This window comes from Pan paniscus, chromosome 12 (assembly GCF_029289425.2).
Source record: "Pan paniscus chromosome 12, NHGRI_mPanPan1-v2.0_pri, whole genome shotgun sequence".
Classification (NCBI taxonomy): Eukaryota; Metazoa; Chordata; class Mammalia; order Primates; family Hominidae; genus Pan; species Pan paniscus.
Genome location: NC_073261.2, coordinates 51,816,733 through 51,831,004, shown reverse-complemented (window position 1 = coordinate 51,831,004; position 14,272 = coordinate 51,816,733). Strand labels below are relative to the sequence as shown.

Genomic DNA, 14,272 nt, shown 5'->3' with positions numbered 1-14,272 from the left:
GTCTCTTTGGAGGCTGAAGCCTGGTGGTGTAGCGGGAAGGGCACAGGCTCTGAAATGAAGCTTGGATTTCAATCTTACTTGTCTTTTATGAGCTTTCAAAACCTCATCCTTGTTCCTGAGGTCCAGTTTACCAAAGGTGATCTGACCTCATCCACCTGCTTACACAGAGCTACAAGAAGAAATTCTGAGTTATGAATGCTCCTAACAATGGTAGAAGCTTACTGGGTGTTTAATCTTCTGTGTAAACAGTAGCAAATGATTCTAAAGAAAATGAAAGTCCTTGCTGGAGAAAGGACAGGCTCGGGTGTGTCGCTTCCCGACTTGAGTGGGACAGCACTGAAACAGAGGACAGGAAGGCTGTTGTTTCCCAGTCAGCCCTCACTCACAGAGGCTCAGGCGGATAGAGAGCAAGTCTGACCACAGATAGCCATTATGTGAACCTGAGCATGGATATGGTTAAGCTGGGCAGCTGGGCTCTGGTGCTGGTGACTTAGGGCCTTGAGGGATCCTTCTCCCACTCTGAAGGCAGGAAGAAGGCATCTGAGGAAGATTTGCTGGCTGCTGGCATCTTGGAGGCTCTGCCTGGGACAGGAGTCATAGGCAGGGGGGCCACAGTAGCTCGAGCTCGGTTGGTCTGCAACTGCCCAGTCTGCAAAGAGAGCAACCAGAGCCTTCTCTGAAGATCAGAGTTTCTGAGCACCTATCCCATTCTCTGTTGGGCTTCCTGTCCTAACTCTTTCCTAAGTTCATTCCCTGGAGTGACAGCCTCAAGGCCGAGGACAGTGATCTGGAGTCCCTTAAGCCCAGCCTCCACAGTGCCTTCTCCTTGCCTGGTGTCCTACCTCTGGCAGCTTGCCTAGCAGCTAACTTGTGGTAGCCTCTGCTCCTACCTCTGGTTTGGAAACGTCCTCCTGTAATTTTAGCTAAGACAAAATGAATTTTTTTTTTTTTTTTTTCTGACAGGATCTTGCTCTGTTACCCAAGCTGGAGTGCAGTGGCACAATCTTGGCTCACTGCAGCCTTGACCTCCTGGGCTCAAGCAATCCCCCGACCTTAGCCTCCCAAGTAGCTGGGACTATAGTGTGCACTACCACTCCTGGCTAATTTTTTTGTATTTTTGTAGAGACGAGGTTTTGCCATGTTGCCCAGGCTGGTCTCAAACTCCTAAGCTCAAGCGATCCACCTGCCTCGGCCTTCCAAAGTGCCGGAATTATAGGCATAAGCCACCATGCCCGGCCTAAAATGAGAATTTTTCTAAAGGCTGTGTTACTAAGAAACAGAAAAAGTTAATAAGGGCAAAAGGAAGCCCAAATATGATATAGAACACGGGTCTCATAAAAATATTTCTCTATCCTCAATCACTCTTCCCTCTTCAACCCCAACTGTCTTCAACCCCAGATAGTCATGGGAGTCCTCTCAAGTTACTAATCTTGGTCAGCCTCCTTTCCTCATCTGTAAATGAGCAAACACTTACCTTGCAGGGATGCTGTGAGGATTAAATGAGAAAAACATATAAGCAAGCACTTATCATAAAACCTGGCAAATGACTGGTACTCTATAAATATTAATTTCCCATCCCTTGGGCATTTCTTTTCCCACCTTTCCTTCAGCCTTTTCTTTCACGAGGACTGTGGTTATAGTTCCTGTGTAGCCAGTTTGCTTAATGGGACAATGGTCTGTTAAATGACTAATGAGCTATCATAAACACTACAATTAAAACACCTAAACATTATTATATGTAAATGCCCTAGCAAACAGGCCTCCCTACCCAGTAAGGGTTCTAATTTTCCCCTCCACCAGGGGTGGGATCCTGGAGGAAGGCTACTCCCTTGGATGGGGGCGGTGTTGGGGTGGGGAAGGAGGGCTTTCTAGGACTCTGGGCATGAAGGGGAGGGAGGGGAAGTAAGGAAGAGGAGGGAAGGAGGGGAGCGGTACCTTTCTCGGAGCTCGGCTCTCCCAGTGTGGGTGGAGCCGCCCCTGAGGCTTGGCATAGATGCTGCTCAGGTGTGAGTACAGGTGGCTTTGAACATGCAAGGGGTTGTAGGTGGGCTCCAGCTCCAGGCTGTCCAGCATGCTCTGAGGAAAAGAGAGGAGGGGCCTCACTAGGGAACTTGAGATCACAGAACACAAGATGTCAGGTAGCGATCCAGGAGTGTGAGGGGCTAGAGGAAGTGTGAAACCCCAGGGCTGCCATGAAGGCTGTGAAATAGATGCTGTCCCACTGGGTGTTCTGGCCTGAGGTCCAGTGCTTGTGATGTAAGGGCCAGGCATGGATAGGAGAAGTAGGAACAACCCTAAGTGGTTAGGAACACTGAACACTCTGGCCCCAAGATGCATGTCCAGGGGTTCTGAGGGGGCCGGCGCACATGAATGCTACAAGGGATCCACTGTAATCACGGAGGGAGGGTGTGTCAGTGGGCTACCCAGCAGGGCGGGGTGCTCACAGCCTGCAAGGCGAGTACATGGAGTTCTCAGCCTGGAGGTGAGCTGAGCTGAATGGAAAGGGAGGAGGGGATACAGGAGCACAACATTCCTGTGCAGTCAGGTTTTCCGGCCACAACATCCTGTGCCAGGAACCACTGGCCCCAAAGTGAGACACTGAGCAGGCCATGGCCACTTGTGCCCACCTCTCTCTGTGTCTCTGTGGCCGCCAAGCCAAGAGCACAATCCCAGGCCTTGTCCTTGCTGCATTTAAGCTAGCGAGCCAGCAGCGACGTGGTTCCAGTTCTCCCTACCCAGAGCCATCCCTCCCACTCTTAGCCTGGGGAGACTAGCAGAGCAAATATAGAGAATCCAGATCCCAGGAAGAGGAAAAGGAGAAGGAGGAGAAACAGGAGGAGGAGGAGGATGAGGAGAAGGAGGAGGAGGAGGAGGAGGAGAAGGAGGAGGAGGAGAAGGAGGAGGAGGAGAAAGAGGAGGAGAAGGAGGAAGAGGAGGAGGAGGAGGACAAGGAGGAGGAGAAGGAGGAGGAGGAGAAAGAGGAGGAGAAGGAGGAAGAGGAGGAGGAGGAGGACAAGGAGGAGGAGAAGGAGGAGGAGGAGGAGGAGAAAGAGGAGGAGAAGGAGGAGGAGGAGAAGGAGGAGGAGGAGAAGGAGGAGAAGGAGGAGGAGGAGGAGAAGGAGGAGGAGGAGAAGAAAAAGAAGGAGGTAAAAATGGCTTTCAGAGTTGTTTGCTCCTCTGCATCTGCATCTATCACATCTCATCTTGAAGCCCTTCCTATTTTGGGCACCTACATTGGCTGCCTTTTCTCAACAAACATAAATGAGCACAAACACAGGTATACACATATGCACACATGCAATGCAGACAGTTAGACCCCTAAGAACACACCAGCACACAGATGTGCACAGGTGCATCTACACCCACTGCCACCAATTTAGAGACCCAACCACAGACACACTCGGGCACAAAAATAAACACACGAAGACACGAAAACCCATACAAAGGCTGATTTTTTGGGTCTCCTTTTATTCCCTTCTCCCTTCTTTTTTCTTCTGCTTTCCACTGTGTCTTCTTTCCTTTCCTTCCCAAAGTTCTGCTCTCCCTTGTCTAACTTCACAATCTCCTCTCTGGGGAGGAGGTGGGGGCAGGAGAACCAGTCTGCGCAAAGACAAAACCGAACCAAACAAGCGTCCAGTGCATCCCCAGGAGCTGGACCTGCTGGTGTTGTGGCTTCCTCCCCTGCCTCCCTGTGCCCTGGCCTGACATCAGGTTTCCACTCTGTGATGCTCCCTTTTCTCCTTCACAGCCACCCATTCCTCAGATTTCAGGTCCGTGTGCATGTCGTGTGTCCTCCAGGATGGCTCTAATTCCCGGTCATCACTGATGCCAATATCCCTTTTCTCTCCCAGTGTTTTCTTCTCAAGCCTCATTTCCCTCCATTCTATTTCACTCTTTACCCTGCTGCCATAATCTAAGTGTTTACTTCCTTCTTCTGGCATAATTGCCTATCCTTGCTTTCTCTTCTTACTCTCTTACCACACTCCTTCAGCTCCGCATCCATTCCCTCATGGGCTCACTCCTCTCCCTCATCCCTTTCTCAAACTCCATTCGCTTCTAGATCTGTCCCATGAGATCTGGGCTCCACTTGCCTCCACATTCTTAAGGCTGTCATCATGTGGGTCCTCAGGTAGCAGGGGGAAGGTGCTGGGCAGCATCAGTTCCCGCGTGGCCACCGCCTTTACCAGCAGTGTGAGGGAGCGTGACGGCATGATCACATAGAAGGTGCTGGCAGGAATTCTCTGGCTGTGTCCTGGGCCCAGTGGTTCCCCCTTGGCTAACAGCAGCCATTCCCTTTTCTGAAACAAGGACATACAGAAATACTGGTTCATCTTTAGTCTATGGCATGGTTTGAGGATCAGTCCCAATTGAAGTTTCCCTGACTTCCAGGGGTGCTGAGGAGGGCAGAGCCATTTAACTTCAGCCCTGGTAGGGAGGGACTTCCTGCTTGAATCATCAATATCACAATGTACTACTCTTCCTCCCTGGTTTGAGATGTGCCAGAGACAGTATATAAAAGGGTCAACAATGGAGAGAAAAGTTAAGAAATTCCCTGTAACTTGAAGTAGGTGTTCATCCCAGAGGGGCCTACCACATTCAGCATACATGTGGACTTTTAAGAATTATAATTCTTAAAAACAGAGTCTTGAAGCCCATGGTGCATGACTGTACCCCTAGCTACTCAGGAGGGTGAGGTGGGAGGATCCCTTGAGCCTAGCAGATCAAGGCTTCAGTGAGCCATGATTGTACCACTGCACTCCAGCCTGGGTGACAGAGTGAGACTCTGTCTGTCTCAAAAGGAAAAAGAAAAAAGCAGTGTCTTGAAACCAAGACTTGTATGGGGTGTTGTCTGTTGCAGAAATTCAGTTCTTCTTTTGAGGGTAATAAAGTCTGGTTGTTTGCTAACAACTGGGATTAGAATGGGCTGACTGGGCAGTATCCCTGGAATGTCCAGAGAGGGTACAAGGTAGTAAGGCCAGATGTGGTGACTCACATCTGTAATCCCAGCACTTTGGGAGGCCAAGCCAGGAAGACTGCTTGAACCCAGGAGTTCAAGACCAGTCTGTGCAACATACCAAGACTCTACAAAAAATTAAATAAATAAAGATAGATAGATGATTGATAGATAGACAGACAGATAGAGAGAAGGCAGTGAAAGCAGCCTGCAAAGTGGGGGGAGAAAGAGAGAGCAGGGCCGGGAGCGGTGGCACACACCTGTAATCCAGCACTTTGGGAGGCCGAGGGGGGTGGATCACCTGAGGTCAGGAGTTCTCGACCAGCCTGACTAACATGGTGAAACTCCATCTCTACTAAATACAAAAAAATTAGCTGGACGTGGTGGTGCATGCCTGTAATCCGAGCTACTTGGGAGGCTGAGATAGGAGAATTGCTTGTACCTGGGAGGCTGAGGTTGCAGTGAGCCGAGATTGCACCATTGCACTCCAGCCTGGGCAATAAGAGCGAAACTCTGTCTCAAAACATAAAAAATAAAAACATAAAGAAAGAGCAGAGGGAGAGGTGGGTGGGTGCAGGGCCCTTGAGATCATCTCAGCCAATCACAGGACAAGAAGAGTCAGGATTCTGGGGGCAGTGCCTCTGTGGATGATGGGTTATTATGGAACAGAGGGTGGCACTTTGCCATGTGCCATGGCGATGGCAGAGGTTAGGGCATGGGTAAGAAGAAGAGACAACCAGACTTCTGAGAAGATTTTGTAGATGTACCCTTTTAAATGAGCCATGAAAATGAGGCAATTTTTTTTTGTGGTAGCTTTTCAACAAAAACCACAAAACTCCAGGAAATATGGAGTTAGAACTATCATAATCATCTCAAACTGTGTCCTCTTACTGGGGGTGATCTTCAGTTACATCTGGTACAAACCATAACAACCTCCCTGCTACATAAGATAGAAGAAAACACATGAGTTCTGGCTACTCTTATATGAAAAGTTGAGACAAATAATAAAAGGGGGAAAAGATTTTTAGAGGAAAGAGGATTATCAGTGTCTTGTGGAAGACAAATAGAAAGTGACACAGTGAGACAGAAAACACTTGCTGTAGCATTAGAGTTAGACCCCACGGGGCACATGCTGGGGTGGGTGTAGGGGAGGCTCTGCACTTTAAAGCAGTGTCATCATTCTGTGCAGTGCGGAGCTCTGAGGAGGTCTGGTAGGCACAGCAAGTGGTAGGAAACCTGTTAACAGCTCCAAGAAAAACAGGTATGTACCATTCCTGCGGTTGCTGACCTCTTTGTGGGGTAGGACTTGACTGATAATTTGGGAGGCATGATGCATCCTCACTAGAAGGTTTCGGGGGTGGGACAGATGATTTGGGCATGGGAAAATTAGTCATAATCATAATTACAAACTTTAAAGGAATGCTTATCAGGCACGAGGTACTGTGCCAAGAGCTTTATGCGTGCCTTCAGAAGTTCATGCTTTCTTAGCATTTTGCTTCTATCTAGAGATGTGCTGTCTTCCTGAAGAACAAATCCAAATGTGCAGGAAAGTCAGCTTGATGCTTAAAATCCATCATGATGGTTGGAAATAAATGGTATACAAATCATGGTGTGTGTGTATGTGGGTTGTGGGTTGGACCTGCCCCTGCTCTGAGGACATGGCCTGTTTAAGCCTGGAAGAGATAGAAACCAGGAAGTTTCAGGGGACTCCATTTCAGTTGGCTTAAGTAACTTCTGATGGGGCTCAGGATTTGGATTATTAATATTATTTTAAATCTTCTATTTTTACATTGATTCGTGCATTTACTTGTGAATTTTTTGTCTATTAAGAATTTATTCAGGCCAGGCACAGTGGCTCACGCCTGTAATGCCAGCACTTTGGGAAGCCGAGGCGGGCAGATCAACTGAGGTTAGGAGTTTGAGACCAGTCTGGCCAACATGGTGAAACCCGGTCTCTAATAAAAATACAAAAACATTAGCCAGGCATGGTGGTGTATGCCTGTAATCCCAGCTACTCAGGAGGCTGAGGCAGGAGAATCACTTGAACCCGGGAGGCGGAGGTTGCAGTGAGCCGAGATCACACCACTGCACTCCAGCCTGGGCAACAGAGTGGGACTCCATCTCAAAAAAAAAAAAAAAAAAAAGAATTTATTGAGTGCCTATTATGTTCCAAGCACTAGGTGTGGGTACACAGAACCATGCCAGAACAATGACATCATGAGAAAAGAAAACTATAGATCAATATCTCTTATTAATATAGATACAAAAACCCTAACTACATATTAGCAAATCAAATTTAGCAACATATAAAATGAATTATATACTACAACAAAGTAGGATTTATCCCTAAGGCTGGTTTAATACCCTCAAATCAACTGATGTAATATACTATATTAACAGAATAAAGAACAAAAACTACATAATCATCTCAATAGATGGAGAAAAAACATTTGGCAGCCGGGCGTGGTGGCTCACACCTGTAATCCTAGCACTTTGAGAGGCCGAGGTGGGTGGATCACAAGGTCAGGAGTTCAAGACCAGCCTGGCCAATATGGTGAAACCCCATCTCTACTAAAAAAATACAAAAATTAGCCGGGAGTGGTGGCACGTGCCTGTAGTCCCAGCTACTCAGGAAGCTGAGGCAGGAGAATCACTTGAACCCAGGAGGCGGAGGTTGCAGTGAGCCGAAATCACACCACTGCCCTCCAGCCTGGGCAACAGAGTGAGATGCCGTCACACACACACACACACACACACACACACACACACACAAACATTTGGCAAAATCCAACACCCTTACATAGTAAAAATGCTCAGTAAACTAGGAGTAGAATGGAACTTCCTCAACCTGATAAAAACCTCTATAAAAAAATCCACACCTAACCTCATATGTAGTGGTGAAAGAGTGGATTCTCTGCCTCTAACATCAGAAACAAGGCAGAGATGTCTACTCTTGCTACTTCTATTCAGTATTGTCCTGGGAGGTGTGCTGAAGACCAGAAGGTCATTTTCCACATTTTCTGTATTGTGTTAAGCTCTTTGGATTCTGGATATGATCCTAGGGGTAGAGGCACCCATAAAGATATTGAGTGTGTCAACATCCTGGCCCTTGGGAACCAATGCTTTCTAAATTTGATTTAGAAAAATATAGTAATGTGACATTTCTCGTATCAGAGAGCTATGGTGCAAAAGGTCTAGATAGATGCGGCAACAAGTACATGGGTGTGGAAAGGCAAGAAAGATGAATGGAGATAGGCTGTGGTGGAGGCAAGAAAGGCTTCATACTGAAATTATTTAAGCAGGATCTGGAAAAAAATGAGTAGATATTTGTCAGGTAGACAGAGGCAAAAGGAAGAGAACAGCATGAAAAAAGGTGTGGAGGTGTGAAACAGTTCAGCATATTTGGAGAACATTCAGTCATTTATTAGTGTGACCGGGGGGAAGATGCGAGGGGCGTAGGTGAAAGATGAAGCAAGAGAAACAGACAAAGCTGGGTCACAGGAAGCCCACTGACTCACGCTAGGCTGCTGTTCTAGCACCTGTCTATCCCCCCCACCCGCCCAGATGCTACACTGTAACCTCCCTCATTCTGTTCTCGAATGGCTCCTGACCTGCCATCACCCCACTCTCAGCTTGGATTCTTGGTCTTCTTGGTCTTGAGTCTTTGCCTATTTAACCAAGCACTTTCCATCTCCCCACCCAGTTATAGCCCAACTGGCTCATCGCCTGTGTACTTAGACTCCTGCTGAACACATCATGGCTTGAATCCTGTAACTTCTGTGGCCAATTAGGGCAGACATGGACTGTAAAGCTCTGGAATGTGTCTCCAGAGACTCTGACATTTTAAGTAGGAAACTGAAAGACCTAGGTGGTATTTTCATTTCTTTTTCTAGTTCACACAGACATGACTTTGTAATTGAAATGAGGATGTGGAAAGTGAGTCACTAGCTACATAACTGGGACTATACAGCAAGATTTGGTAATAGAAATGATATTTTCCTGGCAATGGATAGATTGATCTCATAAAGACTTGGAAAAAATTAATTTTATTTATATATTTATTTCCTACCACATTCCACAAAACAGCTATGCCAGTTTAGAAAAATGGAACAGCATAAAAAGATAAAATAAATAATTAAGGGGACTGGGTAAAAGAAAAATAAAAGTAGGGCAATAATACAGCCAGGATTAGATAAGCTCACAGAAATACAAACCACCCACTTTTGCTAGAAGGGAGCCCCATAGCTTTTCCTGATATAAAATGTGGGAGAAGCTGTCTGTGGCTTCTTATTGAGTAGTGAATATATTTCAGAGCACTCCTGCAATCAATATGCTGATAAATTTCATGTAGCTGTAGAGTGGTGTAGAGTTTGGGGCCTGAAGCCAGCCTTTCAATCCCTACTCTACCACTTACTCTCTGGGCCTCAGTTTCCTCATCTGTAAAACAGGGATAATAATTCTTACTTCATAGAATGGTTATGGGGATAAAATAAGTTAGTAGCTGTGAAGTGTTTAGAACTGTGTCAGGTACATGGTAAGCACCATGAAGTGTTAACTTTTCAAAATGAAAAATACATTTAATTATGAATGTTTATTTAACTTTGTTAAATTAAAAATACGTGAATAATTCTTAGATATAGATCTATAAAAGCTCCAAAGAATGCTGCCAAAACACATAGCTTTCTTGTGGTCTGTATTAATCTAAGAGTGACATTTACGGGAGTGGTGGACAACACATATTTTTCAGAAAAGACTGGGAAAAGTCTTGCCTATCTGATGAAGTGATCATTTTCTGAGGAAAAGCAAGTGAAATACCTGAATAAAGCAAAATAATCTGTAAGGAAGACGGAAACAATTTTCAAGTGAAAAATCAGGGAATGAAATAACAAGGCTGTGATTGACTAAGGCTTAGAGTATGTGTAAAATGTAATTTGAAAAGTTACACAATATTTATAGTCGATGAGGACTGGTGCATTGGCACTAATCACTACGACTTAAGGGCAAGTGAAGAGGCAGTGGTTGAATAAACTGAGCAATACCCACACTTGTAAGGAAATCCAGGAGCCTGAAAATGAAAACATGGTGAAGCCGGCCAACTGGCTAAGGGGAACTTAGAAGATGTGCTGTATGTCTGAACAGATAGCAAAGGGGGAATAAACGAGCATTTAATAAACATCTACTTCTGCATCTAAGTGGGTTACAGTGGCCAGAGGCAGACTGGTTCTCCTGCCTAGAACAATCAGAAAAGCTGGATAATTTCTTGGAAGGCAGTAAGGAGTTGCTGAGGCAATGAGATCTAGAGGTAGCTAAGTCTCTAGAGAAGGAAGAGTCCGGAGAGATGAGGGAATTATTGCAGCTGCTTATACCCTGGGAGTATATGTTGATTCTGGGACAGAGGGTGTGGTGGTAGTGGTGGTTGGAGGAGCTGAGAATCCAAGACTTCCACCTGTGGAGGCAAGTACAGGAGAACAGAGAAACTAGCAGATTTTTTGGTGGAGACTTGGTGGTGGGAAGGGATGGGAATCAAGTCAATTTTCCCCCAAACACATTTGCCAAATATTAGGGCTCCATGGGGCAAAAGGCAAAAACACTTAAGGAGAAAGCTTCCAAAAAGTAGAATGTTTTAGCAGACTTGGGAGCCAGTGATTAGAGGTGGGACCTTCCAAAGGGAGGGGATACACATAATACACCAGGCTTTCAGTGGAAAACTCTGGAGGGCCAGGAACAAACCCTGGATAGACTCAGCATTAGCAGGACTGCAGCCCAGCCTTGGCTCAGCACAGTTTCTAGTGAAACAGGATGCTCAGCCACCACTCTGTCTGCCTAGTGTGGGAAGGGTGAGCCCTCTCTAGAGAAAGCTAACACCAGCTGGAGTCTCTACAATTTATTTATATATGTTATTGCCAGGTGTGACAAAAGACATGTGCCACATGTCTGAAAACCAAGAGAAAAAAGAGACAATAGAAACAAATCCGTAAGTGATCCAGGTATTGGGGTTAGGTGACAAGAACCTTAAAATAACCATGATTAGTATATTTAAGAAATTAGATGAAAATATAGAGAATTTCTTCAGAGAATTAGAATCTACAAAAATGAAACAAATGGAAACTGTAGAACTGCTAACCAACCACTATGTGGAAATCATGTGTTAGACATGTGCTGGGTGCTTTACACACGCAATATTTAATCATCTTAAAAACCACACGAGGTATATTTTATTGTCTATATTTTATATGTGATGGGACAAGAGTTACTAAGGTGTGTGTCATGCACCTTCTCCCTCACTCTACTTTTTTTTTTTTTTTTGAGATGGAGTCTCACACTATCACCCAGGCTGGAGTGCAGTGGCGCGATCTCGGCTCACAGCAACCTCTGCCTCTTGGGGTCAAGTGATTCTTGTGCCTCCCGAGCAGCTGGGACTACAGGCATGTGCCACCACCCCCAGCTAATTTTTGTATTTTTAGTAGAGATGAGGTTTCGCCATGTTGGCCAGGCTGGTCTTGAACTCCTAACCTCAGTTGATCTGCCCACCTCTGCCTCCCAAAGTGCTGGGATTACAGGTGTGAGTCACTGTGCCCAGCCCTCCCTCACTCTACTTCTATTGATTAAAGGAGAAGCCTTATCAGCTTTATTTCTTAGTATTTTAAATAGGTAGAAAGAGACAGGACCTGAGAGAGAGGAGGACTACATTATGTCAGAGAGGCTAAGTCAATTTATAATATATGACTGAGAGAGGGAGGAAGAGGATTGAGAGAGAACAGGGACTGAGGAGGTAGAGATAATTTGTGTGCATGTGTGTGTGTATGTGTGTGTGTGCATGTGTGTGTGTGTGTGTGTGAAAGGTTCTAGGAACAGCTTCAGGTTAGAGATAATTGAGGAGTAGGGGAAGAAAATTTGAGAAATGTCATTATGGGTTATGAACTAGATCCTTTTTGGTGTACTTTGAATACACAAATCACTTTAAAATTTACTTTTGGGCCTCTGATAGTGCTTCCATATATGCCATTTGTGCAGAGACTAAGCCACATAGGAGCCATTAAATTTGTTAGGGTTACAAATAGATGAATACACCAATACTTAGTGAGGGTAAGCAAGTTGCCTAAGTTCACACAGTTGGGAAATAAAAAAAGCGTCAGGAACCTAAGGCCGTCTGATTCCACAGTCCAGGATTTTCCTGGACAACACAAATTATATTTTACTACAACATATTAGAAAATTGCCTTGCCTTGACTCCTCCAAAAAGAGAAGTAAGAAAGGGGGAAATTTCTATTCTGGGCCTAAATTTGACCAAAGCCTAGGAATTGGTTAGTAAAGTGGGGAAGTGGTAGAAAAGGCACTATGTCAATCTGGAGTTTGGGTAGTCAAATTATATCTGAGACTTTAATCTCAAACATAGGATCCTATATTTAAAAACCTATTTGAAATATGTTTTTCTCCAAAAAGAAACAGCATACAAACGTCTAATGACAAGTGGAAGAAACTAGAGAGCTCCCATTCAAGAAGTACCATTTGAGTTTGGTCTTTCAGGATAGGGTAGGATTTGAACACACAGAGATGAGAGAAAGGTCAACATGAGCAAAGGCTCAAAGGTGGAAAAATTTAAGGTTTCTATATTAATTTGGCTGGAGTGTATGGTACATGAAGGGGAATAATGGGAGATAAGGTGGGACCTTGAATATTAGGCTAAGGAATATGGACTTTATGGATAAACAATAGTAAGCCATAAAGTATTTTTAAGCTGAGTAGTGGCAGAATCAGTGCTGAATCAGATTAATCAAAAGATTAATCTGTTGGCATTATGTGAAATGGACTAGGAATGGGAAGCACTAAAAAAGCATTGAGACAAGTTGAGAGATTATTGCAGTATTAAAGGAAAGGTTAAAAGGGCTTGAATTAGGATAGTGATAACAGATGCTATAGGGATAGAATAGGCAAGGTGTAATACGTGATTGAGTATTGATACATAGAAAAACATGTGATAGGGGAATGCTTCAAGGAGATTAAACTAGTGCCAATGTGCAGGGAAAACCAGAAGAGAGAGAGATTGGAAGCAGGGAAGCCAGTTAGGAGTTTACTGAAGAAGTCTTGGTGAGACAAGCAGTGGGAACAGGAAGTAAAGGAGAGTTACAACTCATGTTATGAGTGGAAAATTGATATGACTTAGTGATGGAGTAGGTGTAAAGGGTGAGATGGCTGAAAGTGACTGAGGTTTCAAGCCTGGGTGACTAGACAATGGCGGTGCTGCTATTAACAGAAAGGCAGAAGTTAGAATGAGAAGTTGGCTGGAGGGGAACATTACAGTGAAAAACAGAAGGCAAGAGAGTTAAATATGGAGCTGACTTGAAATCAGATTTTAAAAGAACATATGAAAAAGGTATATGAAAGAATAAAAAACCAAAGATGGAGTTAAAGAAGCATGGCAAACTTGTAAAAATAGGCTTAGGAGGTTAAAACCCTAAATAAGTCTCGTCACACTTAAAAATATTTGTGTTGAATTAATGAGCTAAAGTTTGTGAAAAGTTTGTACTCTATAACATACTGCCATTCAGGATTTTTGCTGCTTGGAGAAAATGTCATGTGAAAAACAAGAAGGAAGAGGCATTTAAACACTGTTTTGCGGCCAGGCGCGGTGGCTCATGCCTGTAATCCCAACACTTTGGGAGGCTGAGGTGGGCAGATCAACTGAGGTTGGGAGTTTGCGACCAGCCTGACCAACATGGAGAAACCCCGTCTCTACTAAAAATAAAAAATTAGCCAGATGTGGTGGTGCATGCCTGTAATCCCAGCTACTCGGGAGGCTGAGGCAGGAAAATTGTTTGAACCCAGGAGGTGGAGGTTGTGATGAGCCAAGATTGTGCCATTGCGCTCCAGGCCTGGGCAACAAGAACGAAACTCCGTCTCAAAAAAAAAAAAAAAAAAAAAAAAGAAAGAAAACGGTTTTGCTGCTGTCTTTTCCAGAATAGGAGAGTGGTCTTTAATCTAGATGAGGTGGACCAAACGGAGTAAAGAGAACAGCAGTACAAGATGAGTAAGCAGTTGTTATGAGTACTGTGCCATTTTAAGTGAGTTCAACTCCGCTGAAGTACAGAAGCATAGGGTGTAAGTGAAGGAGAATTAGCTTCAGTGTTATAGTCTGTATTTATCTGGCTACATCCAGAGTAGGGAATTTAGCAAAGAAGTTAAAAACATGGGCTTCGTAGTCAACAGAACTAGCTTCAAACTCTTTTTAAATTTTCTTTCTTTCCCACCCCCCCTAAGCAGTGTCTCCCTCTGTCGCCCAGAGTGCAGTGGTGCGATCATGGGTCACTGCAGCCTTGA

The 14,272-nt window shown here is 44.8% G+C and overlaps 1 protein-coding gene across 1 annotated transcript in view; it reads right to left on the bottom strand.

The window, feature by feature from the left end:
* Positions 1-213: 213 nt before the first annotated feature.
* The window catches only part of M1AP (meiosis 1 associated protein), a 90,305-nt gene continuing 76,246 nt past the window's right edge, over positions 214-14,272 (bottom strand). The window contains exons 8-10 of the mRNA XM_003810323.5: positions 4,092-4,298; positions 1,936-2,076; positions 214-649 (exon numbers count right to left, since the gene is read on the bottom strand). Of these exons, the coding sequence (XP_003810371.4) occupies positions 491-649; positions 1,936-2,076; positions 4,092-4,298 (507 nt within the window). The 3' untranslated portion in view covers positions 214-490. The remainder of the gene's footprint in view (positions 650-1,935; positions 2,077-4,091; positions 4,299-14,272) is intronic.